The following is a 14,395-nucleotide window of genomic DNA, read 5'->3' as shown; positions in this document are numbered from 1 at the left end:
TATAGTCAATTCATAAATGTCAACAATGAAAATTCTACACATCAACAACATATGGGATACCATTTGGAGAACAGATGGCAGCTTGAGGACATATGTCTGAATTCGCACTACCCCACCCCTCAATTCTGACAAAAATGACCTAGGAAATATAAAACTAAGGAAAATCTTCCAGAGAAGTGAGACTTGAATGCAGCAAACTTAGAAAAATTTTATTTAGAAAAATACCAGATTGGATCCATGTACAGGAGGATCCCTGGACTTAAAAAATTAATATACTTTATTTATTACAGCAATTTTAGTTTTACAATAAAAATAGAGCAGATAGTACAGAGATGTCCCACCCTCCTCTCCCCCAGTTTTCCCTATTATTAACATCCTTCCCTATTATTAGCATCCATTTGTTAAAACTGATGAACTGATATCAACACATTATTACCCAAATCAATGTTTTATATGAAGTCTTATTCTTTATGTTTTATAATTCTGTGGGTTTTTGATAAATGCAGATATCATGTATCCACCATTCATACAGAAAAGTTTTACTATTCTAGAAATCCTCTGTGCTTTACCTATTCAATCCTTCCAAGTCCCTAGGAACCACTGATCTTTTTATGGTCTTCATCGTTTCCCTTTTCCAGAAGGTCATATGGTTGTAATCATACTCATGTAGCCATTTTTTTTCATCCATTCAGCTTTTGAGGAACATCTTGCTTCTGATTTTTGACAATTCTGAATAACATTGCTATAAACATTCTTGTGTAAGTTTTTGTGTGAATGTAAGTTGTCAACTCATTGTTTATATACCTAGGAGTGTAATTGCTATATTGTATGATAAGAGTATGTTCAATTTTGTTTTTATAGAATTTTATTTTTATAAAATTGAACTGCCAAAATAGCTTTCCAAATGGATGTATCATTTTGCATTCCTGCAAACAGCATTAGCATTTTGCATCATCAGTTTTTTGGGCTATAGTCATTCTAATAGCTATGTTAATGCTATCTTGTTCTAATTTGGGATTCCCTAATGCTATATAGTGGTGAGCTTCTTTTCATATGCTTGTTTGTTATCGTTCTATCTTCTTTGGAGAAGTGTCTGTTCAGATCTTTTGCTCATTTTTAAGTGGGTTGAGTTTTAAGAGCTCTTTGTATATTTTGGATACAAATCCTTTATGAAGTATATGTTTTGCAAACATTTTTTTTGCCATTCTGTGCCTTGTCTTTTCTGTCTCTTAACAGTGTCTTTTGCAGAGATGTTTTAAATTTTCATAAAATCCAACTTTTCATTTTTTTCTTTCATGGATGGTGCTTTTGGTGTCATATCTAAAAAGCCATTGAGAAACCCAAAGTCCCCTAGATTCTCTCTTATGTTATCTTCTAGTAGTTTTATAGCCTTGCATGTTTCATTCATGTCTATGATCCATAATGAATTAGTTTTTGTGAAAGGTGTAAAGTCTTTAGTCAGATCATCATCATGATCATTTATATTATTTAATTGGATACCAATGACTCCAGCAGTATTTCTTGGCAAGGCTATCTTTTCTCCACTGAATTGTCTTTGCTCCTTTGTCAAAGGAGGTGATTTAAATAATACCAAACAGTTGGTATTATTTAAATATCAGTTGACTTTTAGTGTGCATTTGTTTCTGGGGTCTCTATTCTGTTCCATTGATCTATTTGTTGATTTTTTTTGCCAATATCATGGTGTCGTGATGTAGCTGTAGCATTTTTGTAAGTCTGAAATCAGATAGTAGCTCCTCCAACTGTGTTCTTCCTCAGTATTGTACTGGCTTGTCTGTGTCTTTAACCTGTCCACACAAACTTTGTTTGTATCTATAAAATAACCTGCTGGGATTTTGACTGGGATTGCATTGAATTTATAAGTTGTTTTGAACAAAATTGATATCTTAACTATAGTGCATTTTCCTAACATAGAATACCTATCTTTATACTTTGATATTCTTTGATTCCTCCCACCAAAGTTTTATAGTTTCCTTCATACTGATCTTGCACATATTTTGCTAGGTTTATACCTAAGTCTTTCATATTTTTTGTGCTAACATAAATAGCTATTGCTTCTTAAATTTTAAATTCAAATTTTTCATTCCTAGTATATAAAAGCATATTGTAGTCTTCAACCTTGTTATTTTTATTTTCACTTAATAAGCCCACAGATTTCCTATATTTTGTTTTGTTTTGTTTTGTTTTTTTCATCTGTGAACAGGTATTTCATCTTTCCCAATCTGTATACCTTTTATTTCCTTTTTTTGTCCTGTTGAGTTAGGTGGGATTTCCAGTATGATCCTAATGGGGGTAATGGGAGGGAACATCCTTGCCTTGTTCCCTATCTTAGGAAAGATACATCCAGTCTCTCACCATTGAGTATGAGGTTAGTAGTAGCTTTTTGTAGCTACCAACTGAGGAAATTGCCTTCTATGAAAATTTTGTGGAGACTTTTTACTGTGAATGGATATTGGATTTTAGCAAATGCTTTTTCTGTGTCTATTAAAATGGTTATATACATTTTTTTTTCACTTCAACTTTTTGATTTAATGAATTACATTAATTGACTTTTGAATCGTGAACCTTGCATACCTGGAATGAATTCCATTTGATCATGGTATGTAATTCTTTTTATAAGTATTTTCATTCAATTTACTAATATTTGTTGATAATTTTTATATCTATGTTCATGAGAGATATTGGTGTATAGTTTTACTTTCCTATAATGCCTTTGTCTGGTTTTGGTGTTAGAGTAATGCTGGACTCACAGAGTGAGTTAAGAAATGTTCCCTTTGCTTTTATGTTCTAGAAAAATTAGAAACTTATTAGTAGAGGAGCCTGGATGGCTCTGTAGGTTATAAGTCTGCCTTCAGCTCAGGCCATGATCTCAAGGTCCTAGGATTGAGCCTTGTATCAGACTCTCCTCAGGAGCAAGTCTGCTGCTCCCTCTCCTCCTGCCCTTCTCCCTACACCCTCCCAACTCATGTACTCTCTCGCTCTGATAAATAAATAAAACCTTAAAAAAAAAAAGAAACTAGTTAGTATAATTTCTTCCTTTAATGTTTGGTAGAATTCACCGGTAAACCCATTTGGACCTGGTGCTTTCTTTCTTAGAAGATTATAAAATATCAATTAAATCTTTTTCATAGATATAGACCTATTCAGGTAATATATTTTTTCCTTGTGTGAGTTTTGGCAGATTGTGTCTTTCAAGGATTTGGTCCATTTAAAGTAATTTATCAAACTTGTATTTCATAAATTCCTTTATTATCAGATCAGTAATAATGACCCCTCTTTCATTTTTGATATCAGTAATCTGTGTCATCCCTTTTCTACTCTTCTTTGGCCTGACAAGAAGTTTACCAGTTTTATTATCTCTTTGAAGAACCAGTTTATAGTTTCATTGATTTTTCACAATTGAATTACTGTTTTCATTTAGTAATTTGTTCTAATTTTTATCATTTAAAACATTCTGCTTGCTTTAGGTTTACATTGGTCTGCTTTCTCTGGTTTCCTAAGGGGGAAGCTTTGTTAATTTTAGATCTTTTTTAATACAAGAAATTAAATGCTATATTTCTTCAGAAGCACTGTTTTTACTGTCCTACAAATTATGATAAATTGTATTTTCATTTTTTTGACCCACATGTTACTTAGAAGCATGTTGTTTCATCTCTAAAAACATTGAGACTGGCCAGCTATCTTTCTGTTATACATTTTTAGTTTAATTCTAGTTGGGTCTGAGAGCATACTTTGTGCTATTTCCACTCTTTTACATTGTTAAAGTGTGTTTTATGGTGGTATGTAATTTCTCTTGGTGAATGTTCCCTGTGATTTTGATAAGAATAAGCATTCTGTTTTGTTGGATGAAGTGTTGTATAAATGCCAATTAGGTCAATTTGATTGATAGTTTAGTTTATTTCAACTGATAGCTATTTAGCTCAACCATATCCCTGCTTCTAACACAGAACTGGCATAATTTATTTCTCAGCAATTGCTAGAATAAGCAATTGATAACATCTACCTAAAAGGAAGCAAATTTTTTAAATAATAAATTAAAATGTGTTTTAAAAAATTATCCCTGAAAAAATGCCAGTTCCAGATAGTAATCAGGGCTCTTTCACATCTACCAAACTTTCAAGATTATGTTCAGAGCACAAAAGATTTTTAATTGTAACTATTCTCTGTCCATTTTCTGGAGATGAAGTAACTCCATTTCCAAGGTCTAAAAATGATAGAACAAATTAAAATCATGGATGAATATAGTTGCAAAGATTCTACAAAACTCTACTAACAAATGGAATCTTATAGGGTAAGTTTTCCCAGAAATGCACTGTGCTTTATAAAGCTACAGTAATTTAGACCTGAAGTATGGGAATAAAAATAGAAATATATTAATGAAAAATAATTGTTAACAGCTCTGAAGCAGCACCTCAATCCTAATACCAGTTATGAAACAGTTCATTCTTTCTATAATTAGTTGATGTGCCTTAATCCATATTATATACATCTATAATATATTACTAATATATGTAAATGATACATATGTAATATTTTATACCATATATTTTATGTATATATATATTTGTATTTATAATTTTTACTTTGAAGCATATTCAACAGGCAAAGTATAAATGTCTTTAATCTGAAAATAGATATTATCAATAACTGAGAAAAAAACAAGTATCCCAGTTATAAAAAAATTGAAAAAGAATAACAGATACTTTGAAGAAGAAGAAATTCAAATGCCAGTAGATATTTTAAAAAGTCCAATTTCGGTGGTAATACAAGAAATACAAGTAAAATAACCAGAGATAATACCTACTTTCTAACAATCTGTCAACGTTTTTCAAAAAGAACAGTAGCCCGTGTTGTGTTAATTTGAGTGGGGGAAAATGGCAAAAAAAAGGAAAGAAAAAAAAGAAAACTGATAAATTTTCTGAAGATTGTTTAGACAGTGCTACATATACTCTGAATGTTTGTGTCCCTCCAAAATTCACATGTTGGAATCTTAATGCCCATTGTGATGGTGTTAGGGGTCAGGCTGTTGGGAGATGATTAGGTTATGAGAGTGGAGCCCTCATGAATGGGATTAGTGCTCTTACAAAAGAGACTCCATAGAGCTCCCTTGCTCCTTCTGCCATGTGTCATAATCTGGAGTCTGCAACCTGCAAGAAGGCACTTGGTCTGACAATTTCTGGCACAGTGATCTTGAACTTCCAGCCTCCAGAAGTGTGAGAAATAAATATTTGTTGTTTCTAAGCTACCTATTGTGCGGCATTTTTGTTACAGCAGCCTGAATGGACCAAGACAGCCAGAATATGTCAAAGACCTTCATGTTGACTCCAAAATTTTACTTAATACTTGAAATGTGAACACTTATATTCTTACTAATGCTACTTATGTTTTATCTGTATGTTTATTATTTTAGCAAAAACCCCAAAATCTTACAAATTATTCTTGTCCTTCCAACTAGAAGAAGCGAGAAGTTTATTGGGTAGAAGTGCTGGGTTCTATATTATTTTCCTTATGAAGAATCCAAGACCTAATCTTGGTGTCAGTTTGTTTCATCACATTTGTAAGGCGCGACATACCTGCAAATAACGAACCACTCGGCAGACGAGATCAGGTGCCAGAAAGTCTCCGGTGAATCGCCAAATGATGTCTGTCAAGATGTTTATCAGACCTGTGAAGGAGTCTAACAAAAACACACAGTGGTTAATTTGAATCTCTTTCAAATTCCCAGCCTTGCCACAGTAGAAATGAATTCCTGGGGAGATATCCCCTCCTCCTGCCCCAGTTTATCAGATGGCCATTAAGGAAAAGTAAAGCAAGACAGGAGTCCATTGATTTTACTTATTGGAGCTTGTTACCACTTAGATGGAGCCACCTTGGAAGGATTTTGGTAATAACTAAAATGACTTTGGTAACCACGCAGTTGACATTTTAAGTCTCAGAAGAGGAGTTTTAAGGGGGTTTAGATCTCTACCCAAACAAGGACTGTGTGAGGATCAATAAGGACAAAATTGAGAAAAGGAAATTATTTATCTTCAAGAAGTCCCTCAAAGTCCCCTTCTTCTATCTGTTACTTTACAGTGTCGACTTCTTATTACCTCCCTATCATCAACAACTCCCCCCAACCCCCACCCCAGGTTCCTTTTCTTCCTTCTCCTTTCCCCCTTCAACACCAGTCCCTAGAAAAAGTCAAGTGCATGATCTATCACTTTAATTAACTTAATTGATTAAACTACAGAGGAACTGAGGCCAAGATTTGAGACCAAGGTCAGAGACTTTATGCTCCTGTGGTTGTCCTTACTCATTTCTATACTTACAGGTTGTAAGTTGAGCAGATGTTTACATCAGAAATGCAAAAGTATACCATATGTCTTAAAGCTCCCTCTCACCTCTCCATGACTGCTATCACTAATTGATCATGTGATTCAAAATTTTTCTCAAAACAGTGTTGGAGGGATTCTCTGCTGATTGTTGGACAGGGATGGGACTTAAGACAGGACAGGCCAGAATTCATTGACTTAGGGTCACTTTCTTGGAAATGGGATATAACACTCTATCAAGGACCCAAGAGGCAAGGCAAACTCTTTGATAGAGTAACTTAGAAGTCTGGAGGAAGTGTTGGTCCTTCTTAGGCAAAATGGAAATGTCTGAGTTGCCCTGGAAGACAGTATAAAAAAAGAACAAAAAGGTCATGGTGTAATGGACATATTATGGGAAGCAAGAAGATCCACCAGAGAATGATGTTGCATGAAAGGGCTCAGAAGACACACCATTCCTGAAGAAAGTAATGGTGAGAGGAACCAGCATTACAAAGAAGCTCAGTGGTGGCCTCCTACTATAAGGCAGTAGAGAGGGGGTGATAAAACCAGGTCTTATAGAACTATAGTAAGTATGAACTGTAATAATTCTCCTAGTCCTTCCCCAAAGGGACTTATGGCCATTTATTTGAATGGCTGTGCACTGGGGAAAGAAGAATATACAGACATTTTGAGGACTATTAGACACAGGGTCTATGTTAACCTGACACTTGGCAAACTGAAGTCTCATTATGGCCCCACTACAAGCATGGAATCTCATGGGGCCAGGTAACAAATAGAATCCTAGTTTAAGTAGAATGGTTCACTAGATCTTCAGACCTTTCATTGCTCACTTCCCACATCCCTGGGGGTTTAATTTGTATTGACATACTTGGTAGTTGGAATAACTCCATATTAGGCTCCTCAGAATAGTGGCAGGGAGTAAGACTACACATTTGGACAACATGATGAATTACCCCTTATCATGGTCAATTTAGCTATTGTTGTATTTGACTGTCTTGGAATTACCAATAACGGAGACCAACACTGAGCCCTAATATGGCACTACTTCTTAAGAAGACCAATTTGTTACCTTGTCAAAAGTTGACTACACTGGGTCCTTTCAATACTGCAAGGGAAAGCTCTCCATCTTCCCCGTGTATACCTACTCTGAATATGAGCTTGCTTCCCTGACCTCTGAGTTGTAGTCAGCACCATTCACCAATCCCTAGAGGATTTCTGATTGCTCAATTGGAACGGCATGCCAAACAACATAATATCTGATCAGGAGATCCATTTCATAGTGAAGCAGATATAGACTTGAACCACTGATCATAGAATCCTCAGTTTATATCATATAGTATACTCTCCTGGGTGGTCTGCTAAAGGCATAGATAAAGTGCCATCCTAACGGCACTCTGAAAGGATGGAATGCCATCCTTCAAAATGCTGCGTATGCATAAAATCAGGGCTTTCTTTATCATGCTGTGTTTACTAATAGGAGGCTGACATACATCTGATAACCAAAGGGTAGAGACAGAAATGGCTTCACGAGACATCACTCCCAAAGAACCCCTGGGACACTTTGTGTACCTCTCTACTCTGCAGGCTGGAGGTCCTAGTCCCAAAAGGAAGTGCAAACTTGCCACGGGACATAGCAAGGGTCCCTTTGAACTAAAAGTGATGGCTGCTGCCACAAGGACTCCTTTGTGCAGGGACTAGCAGTCTAGATGAGAAGTCACCACTGTGGCCAAAGTCATTGGTTGTGATCTCAGCAGAGCTGGATTTATACAATGAAGACAGGGAAGAGTATGGGTAGAACACAGGCAATTTACTTCTCAAGTTAGGATTGACAGCAGTAATTAGTGAACGGGGCTAGGGATGCCAGGTATACTGCAGCATGCCCTCAGCAAAGAGTCTGGCAGATTATTCAGGCTCTTGGGTGCCCTGTTCTGCTGTGGTGGGAGGGTGATAGGGACTGAAATTGAATCTTTATTCTTGTCATGGAGATAAGCACCCTGGCTTCAGGTGGCACAAAGACAAAGCTAGCAACTCTGTCTTGGATGACAAATGAACTGTACTTTCTAGTAAATTGTTCAGATCAAAATTCAAATCCTGCCTTTGTTGAGATTCACTACTAGCCTTTATGGGAGAGGACTGTGGTTTCTGTGCAACTCTACTTAGAGGACTGGGCAGAACCTTAGAAGTAAAGGGTATGTGTTTGGTTGGATTCAGGCTCTCAGCTGAACAGCTAAACAGCAAAAGAAACTCCAGTTTTATAGTAGGCCACTCATAATTCCATTTCCAATAGTTTATTTTTATTGCTGTGTTTCTGTTTAAGAGGAGTAATGAAGGGACGCCTTGGGTGGCTCAGTCGGTTAAATGGCTGCCTTTGGCTCTGGTCATGATCCCAGGGATCATGGTCCTGGAATCGAGTCCAGCATTGGGCTCCTTGCTCGGCGGGGAGCCTGCTTCTCTCTCTACCTCTGCCTGCCACTCTGCCTGCTTATGCTCTCTCTCTCTCTCTGTGTCAAATAAATAAACAAAATCTTTAAAAAAAAAAAAGAGGGGTAATGAAAACTGAAATGACACTGTCACTTGGTAAATGATATCTGTGAACCCTGGAGAATGAGAAACAAAGGAAAACCATCGTCCAGAGTAGGTAGGATATAAATAGGTTCTCAGAGACTATTTATCCAATAAATTGTCACTGTGGTTTGTCAAAAGTATTTATGGCTTTGTAAAAATTAAACTTTTATTTAGACATCATTAAAGGCTCATGAGAAGTTGCAGAAATGGCACAGAGTTTTCACATACCTGTCACCCAGCTGTCCCTCATGGTGACATCTTACCTAAGTAGAGTTGACTTCGCTGTTTGAAGAATTACCACTCTTAATCCAGGTTTCTGTACAACTGAGTGTGATCTTAAGGAATGTTACCAAGCAGTCATTATATCCTTGTTAATATTTTAAGTATTTAAAGTATCTTAAGACTTTTTAATCTAACTAAAAACTGTGAGGTACGTTCCCTGTTTTATAGATTGGCAACTAAGTGTGATTAGAATCTTTCTGAATGTTTTATGACAAATTAGAGGGAAAGCCAGCCTTGTAACCCAGACTTGGATGACTATGTCCACAGTCTTCACCACAGTGCCTGTGTTTTTATTATTTTTTTTTCTTTTCTTTCCTTTCCCTTTCTTATCTTCCTTTCTAATTCTTGTTCTATCTGTTCTCATATAGTCCTGAAACCTCAATATATAGGCGTGATTCTTCCTCCCATTCCCCTCACTCCCTGTCCTGGCTGCCCTGATTTTTGTTTTGCCTCTCTCTGTTTATAGGGCCTCTCCACCCATAGAAATTTCCTTTATTCCTTTAGAGAACTGTGATGGTAAGTCTTCCTCTTCTGGATCTTCACCATAAACAGGATAAGTGCCCAGCTTAACCTAAAACCTTCTAGGATCTGGCTTTGCCTACCTCTTGTCAGATACCCCCATGGCATTTTTGTATTGAAGACCCCAGATCACACATTCGTGTTTTCAGATATGAATTCCCTCTTTTTGAAAAAAAAAAAAAAAAAAAGAGTCACTGATATATGCCTCACTCCATATATCAGTCTGTTGAATTTTTATTTATCTTTCAATATCTAGCTGACATGTCCCCTTTTCCAGGAGCTTCCCTTGACCATTCACACGGTAGGGGCTACAACAAAATGGCTTTGGCCCTCCCAGTCTTATGCTCCTCTGTCTCTTCCTTTTTGTTTCTCTGTAGATAACCATTAGACCACTGGCAAAGCTCCATGGGAAATACAGCAAAAATGTCGGAGATTAGAGAAATCTTGTAGCGGTCCTGGGTAGTCAGAGAAGTGCCGAGGAGGTCAGATTTGAGCAGGGTGTTGGGAATTGTGAGAAGAAACCTGATCAGTAGAAATCTCATGAAGCATTTCCTCTCAGGAATCGACTGGAAGAATGAATAAAATAGACATTGGAGTTCCTTGGCTCTTCTCCTTTGTTGTACTTATTCTTTAAAGAATAATGGGGAAAATCCCTAAACTTACGTTTCTCTAAATCTAAGTGATTATATTAACAGTTATAATGTACTCCGGTAAGACTCCCTCCACCGCCCAGCTCGGTCTGAGATAAGCCCAGATCTGGGAGTAGACTATCAATGAAACTCCGGCCCAGCCTTTGTGGCTATTAAGCAAATGCTGCTCTAACTGATCAGTAAAAAGCTATTTTGTTACCTAAGTAATTGAATACATTACAAATAAACCTTTCTTAAATGGTAATTAACAGGAGCCTGGGAACAAAGGGTACACTTCAAAGGCTTAATCACTTCCATGCTATTACTCCTGCTTCTCCCCATTTCTTCCGTGAGAGATCCTAGGAAACTGCAATACTCAGAAAACCCAAAACAGGCTCACTGCAGGTTTTATGGCTTCTTTGATGGTCTCAGAAATCTGAGTGTGGGTTCCCCGTTGGAGCATGGATATGGGTGGAGTGGGAAGAAGTCAAGAATGAGAGGACAAGGGCGCCTGGGTGGCTCAGTGGGTTAAGCCGCTGCCTTCGGCTCAGGTCATGATCTCAGGGTACTGGGATCGAGTTCCGCATTGGGCTCCCTGCTGAGCAGAGAGCCCGCTTCCCTCTCTCTCTCTCTCTCTCTCTCTCTCTGCCTGCCTCTCCATCTACTTGTGATTTCTCTCTGTCAAATAAATAAATAAAATATTTTAAAAAAAAAAAAAAAAAAGAACGAGAGGACAAGGGCACCTAGGTGGCTCAGTGGATTAAGCCTCTGCCTTCTGCTCAGATCATGATCCATGGTCCTGGGATCATGTCCCACATCAGGCTCTCTGCTCAGTGGGGAGCCTTCTTCCTCTCCCTCTCTCTCTCTGCCTGCCCTTTCTGCCTACTTTTGATCTCTGTCAAATAAATAATTTTTTAAAAAAAGGAATGAGGGGACAGCTGAGCTGAACCCTAAAGGGTCAGTAAGGATGGGTCAGGGGAAACCAGGTGAAAGACACTGATTCTAGGCAGGGCTGACTGCGTGAACAGTTACAGTGTGAAACAACATCAATTTGGGATTGCTGAAGTCTGAAGTAGGAGCTTCCAAGGCCAAGATATGGGGCTGGGAAGACAAGAGTTGGTCCTTTTAGGGTCTCATGTGCCAGTTAAAGGAGCTGTGCTTTTTCCTGTGTACTGTGGGAGCTATTGAATGTTGATGTGGGGCAAACACCTGTTTCAAATAGATTTCTTTAGTCGCCATTGAGGGATCTATTTGGGAGGTCCAATGCTAAATTACACTATGATTGTTAGGAAACCATGCAGAAGTATGGGAAAGAGATAAGTGGTACCTGTTGTATGTCAAATAGAAATTGGAAAAGAGAGAAGGGTGCAGATCTGAGATATACTTTATAAGGTAAAATAAGGACTTGGTGTTTTAAGTGTGAGACAGAGGGAGAAGTCCTGGCTTGGGTGTTCGTAGTAGGTGTGGTGGCTCTTGAGAATACAGGAGGATAAGCTCTCTAGATTTGGCTTGTTCCCAGTCTTTGGCAATTCCAGACAAAGCTGCTATGAATATTCATGTATAAGATTTTATGTGAATGGAAGTTCTCATTTCCCTAGGGTAAATACCCAGGAGTAAGACTACTGGGCCACAGGATGAGTATACGTTGAACTTCACGAGAAACTACCAGACAGTTTTCCAGAGTGATCATACCAAAAATAAATGTCTGAGAGATACATTCTCTCCTTGTTAGCACCTGGTATGGTCAGTATGTTTTATTTTAGTCATTGGGCTAGGTGTGTTGTGGTCTCTTGTCCTGGCTTCCATTTTGCATCTTCCTACTAGTTAACAATGTTGTTGCTATGATCATCTATAGCCCCTACACTTCACATTCCTTTTGGGGTACTTTCAGGGTGGGAGATGGGGTGGGGAGGGTTTTAGTGCTCCGGTCTCTACTTTCCTGTGCAGCTGTGTTCATGAACATGGCTTCTGCTTGTTGCTCAGGGCTTGCTAAGCTGGAGGTCAGAAGCCTCTCCTTTGTCTGACTCAGCCTTGGTCTTATATCAACCTGTGCACCAGGGTCTTGGGCTTGGGAGCTTCTCAGGGTCCCAGTTCCTTCCCCACCATGGCACTTGAACTTCTGCCTTAGATCTGTGGTGGGTCTTGTGTGGGAGAGACTTTTATACCCTTCCTCTAGTGGTGGGTGACTCTCAATGGAATTCGTATAGTAACTTGGGCCAGCTGTTTTATGCCCTCATCCCCAAGAGTTGGAGGCCTTCTTACTGGTTGTCTCTATGTCTTTCCCTGTGTTCTGGGATAACAGTATGTGATACCACAGTGGCCTAAGGTGTTTGTCGAGAGAGACGACTGAGCAGAAGGGCATGACTTCATGCCTTTCCTGAAGGCAGAAACTAAACCTTCATGTATACTTGCACACCGTCTTGGTAAGAACTCCTTCTTAACTCCACCATTGCATAGTGGAAAAAGCCATAGACAACCCTTTAACTGAATGAATACAGCTGTGTCCCAATAATACTTTATAAAAATAAGCTACAGCTTGGGTTTGGACTGAGGTCTATATCTTGCCAACCCCTGATCTACAGAATAAGCTACAAATTGTGGCGTTTGGAGCCTTTCTGTCTGCCTCTTAGGTCTGATCTTTTCTTGTCCTACGGTAAATTTATACCATAAGAGAAACCCTTTCAACCAGCACATTAATACTGACAGCTGGTTAATTGATCACAACGTTGGTTAAAAAAAGGAAGCACACACACAAAACCTTCTTAAAACATTTGAATATAAAACATTAATGTGCATGCATTTATCATTTCTTTAATGTAGGGCCAAGACTTTTATTTGATTTTATGCATCATCTTGCTTTTGTGTGCATAAAATATATCCATAATGCATCTTTTATGATTTCCAGTTTTGTTTTCTTTAAATTGGAGTGAGAACTTGAGATACCAGCAAAGCAATTTGAGGCAGAATCTCATTGTAGGGATTTTTATAATCCTCTTTCATTCTTTTATAGTTACATACCCTGTGCTTAATTCTATTGCTTCTTTTAGTGACTCAGGAAAAAAAAGTCAAGTCTTTCCAAAGTATCCAATTTAATTTTCACAGAAACAACAACTCTTCAACATAGTTTATGTTAATTATATCATTTTAATAATGAGTAAAACTGGCATAGGCTGCTTTGGGAACAAACACCTGAGACTCATATAACCCAAGAGGTGGGAGCAGAAATGGATGACTTTTTAAGGACTATCCTGCTAGTCATGGGTGCTAGTTAGTCAGGGTATTAGAAGGAAGAATGGAGTGTTGGTCAGCCCATCAAGGCATGAAGAAGATGCAGCCAAGAGGCCTTCTATGGGAATCCTTTAGTGTTCTTTGACCATTCCTGGTTGTTCACTCTGTCAGCCCCTTTCTTTATGTTGCCCCTTGACTTGGTAGTTTCTTTACGCGCCTCTACCTAAAGGTAGATATCCTAACTCCACCAGGTTTAATAAGGGTCACCTTCTTTTTGAAGCCTTTTTGACTACTGGGATTGGCTGATTGCCTTCTCTGGACATCTCCCTGCCTTGCTATCAAAGCACCTATAACACATTAACACATGTATTCTTTTTATTTCTCTCTGATTCTGCTGTATTATGAGAGTATAAAGATTATTTATTTATGCACTGTCATGTCTTACACCCTAACATCTTATTACATGGTAAGGGCTTGGTAACTTTCCTTGAAATGAATGACGACATTGTTCCCGCTGTTGTTGGCTCAGCTGCTTCAGCAGAGGGGGTTTCACAGAGAAGACTCAACCCCATTTACTGTATCCTTTAGAGCAAATTGAGGTAATGATTATAGAGTCAAGATGATGGAAGGAGGGATATGATTGGAAATTTTGATCCCCAAGCAGATTTCTTTCTTTCTTTCTTTCTTTATTTTTATTTTTATTTTTTGTAAATTTAATTTTTTTTTTAAGAGAAGGAGAGAAAGAAAGATAGAGGGATAGAAAAAAACTTAAGCAGGCTTCATGCCTAGTGCAGATCCCAACTCAAGGCTGGATCTCCTGTCCTTGAGATCATGACCTAT

General features: G+C 38.0%; 1 protein-coding gene across 2 annotated transcripts in view; it reads right to left on the bottom strand.

Moving 5' to 3' along the window:
• NPSR1 (neuropeptide S receptor 1) overlaps nucleotides 1-14,395 on the bottom strand; it is a 150,008-nt gene that overhangs the window by 44,225 nt on the left and 91,388 nt on the right. The window contains exon 3 of one of the 2 annotated variants that reach the window (XM_059171544.1): nucleotides 5,592-5,695. The exons of the other annotated variant lie outside the window; for it this stretch is intronic. Coding sequence (XP_059027527.1) covers nucleotides 5,592-5,695 — 104 coding nt within the window. The remainder of the gene's footprint in view (nucleotides 1-5,591; nucleotides 5,696-14,395) is intronic. 2 annotated transcript variants of the gene reach the window in all.

The sequence above is a fragment of the Mustela lutreola genome, chromosome 4 (assembly GCF_030435805.1).
Source record: "Mustela lutreola isolate mMusLut2 chromosome 4, mMusLut2.pri, whole genome shotgun sequence".
NCBI lineage: Eukaryota > Metazoa > Chordata > Mammalia > Carnivora > Mustelidae > Mustela > Mustela lutreola.
This window is presented reverse-complemented; position numbering and strand designations above follow the sequence as displayed.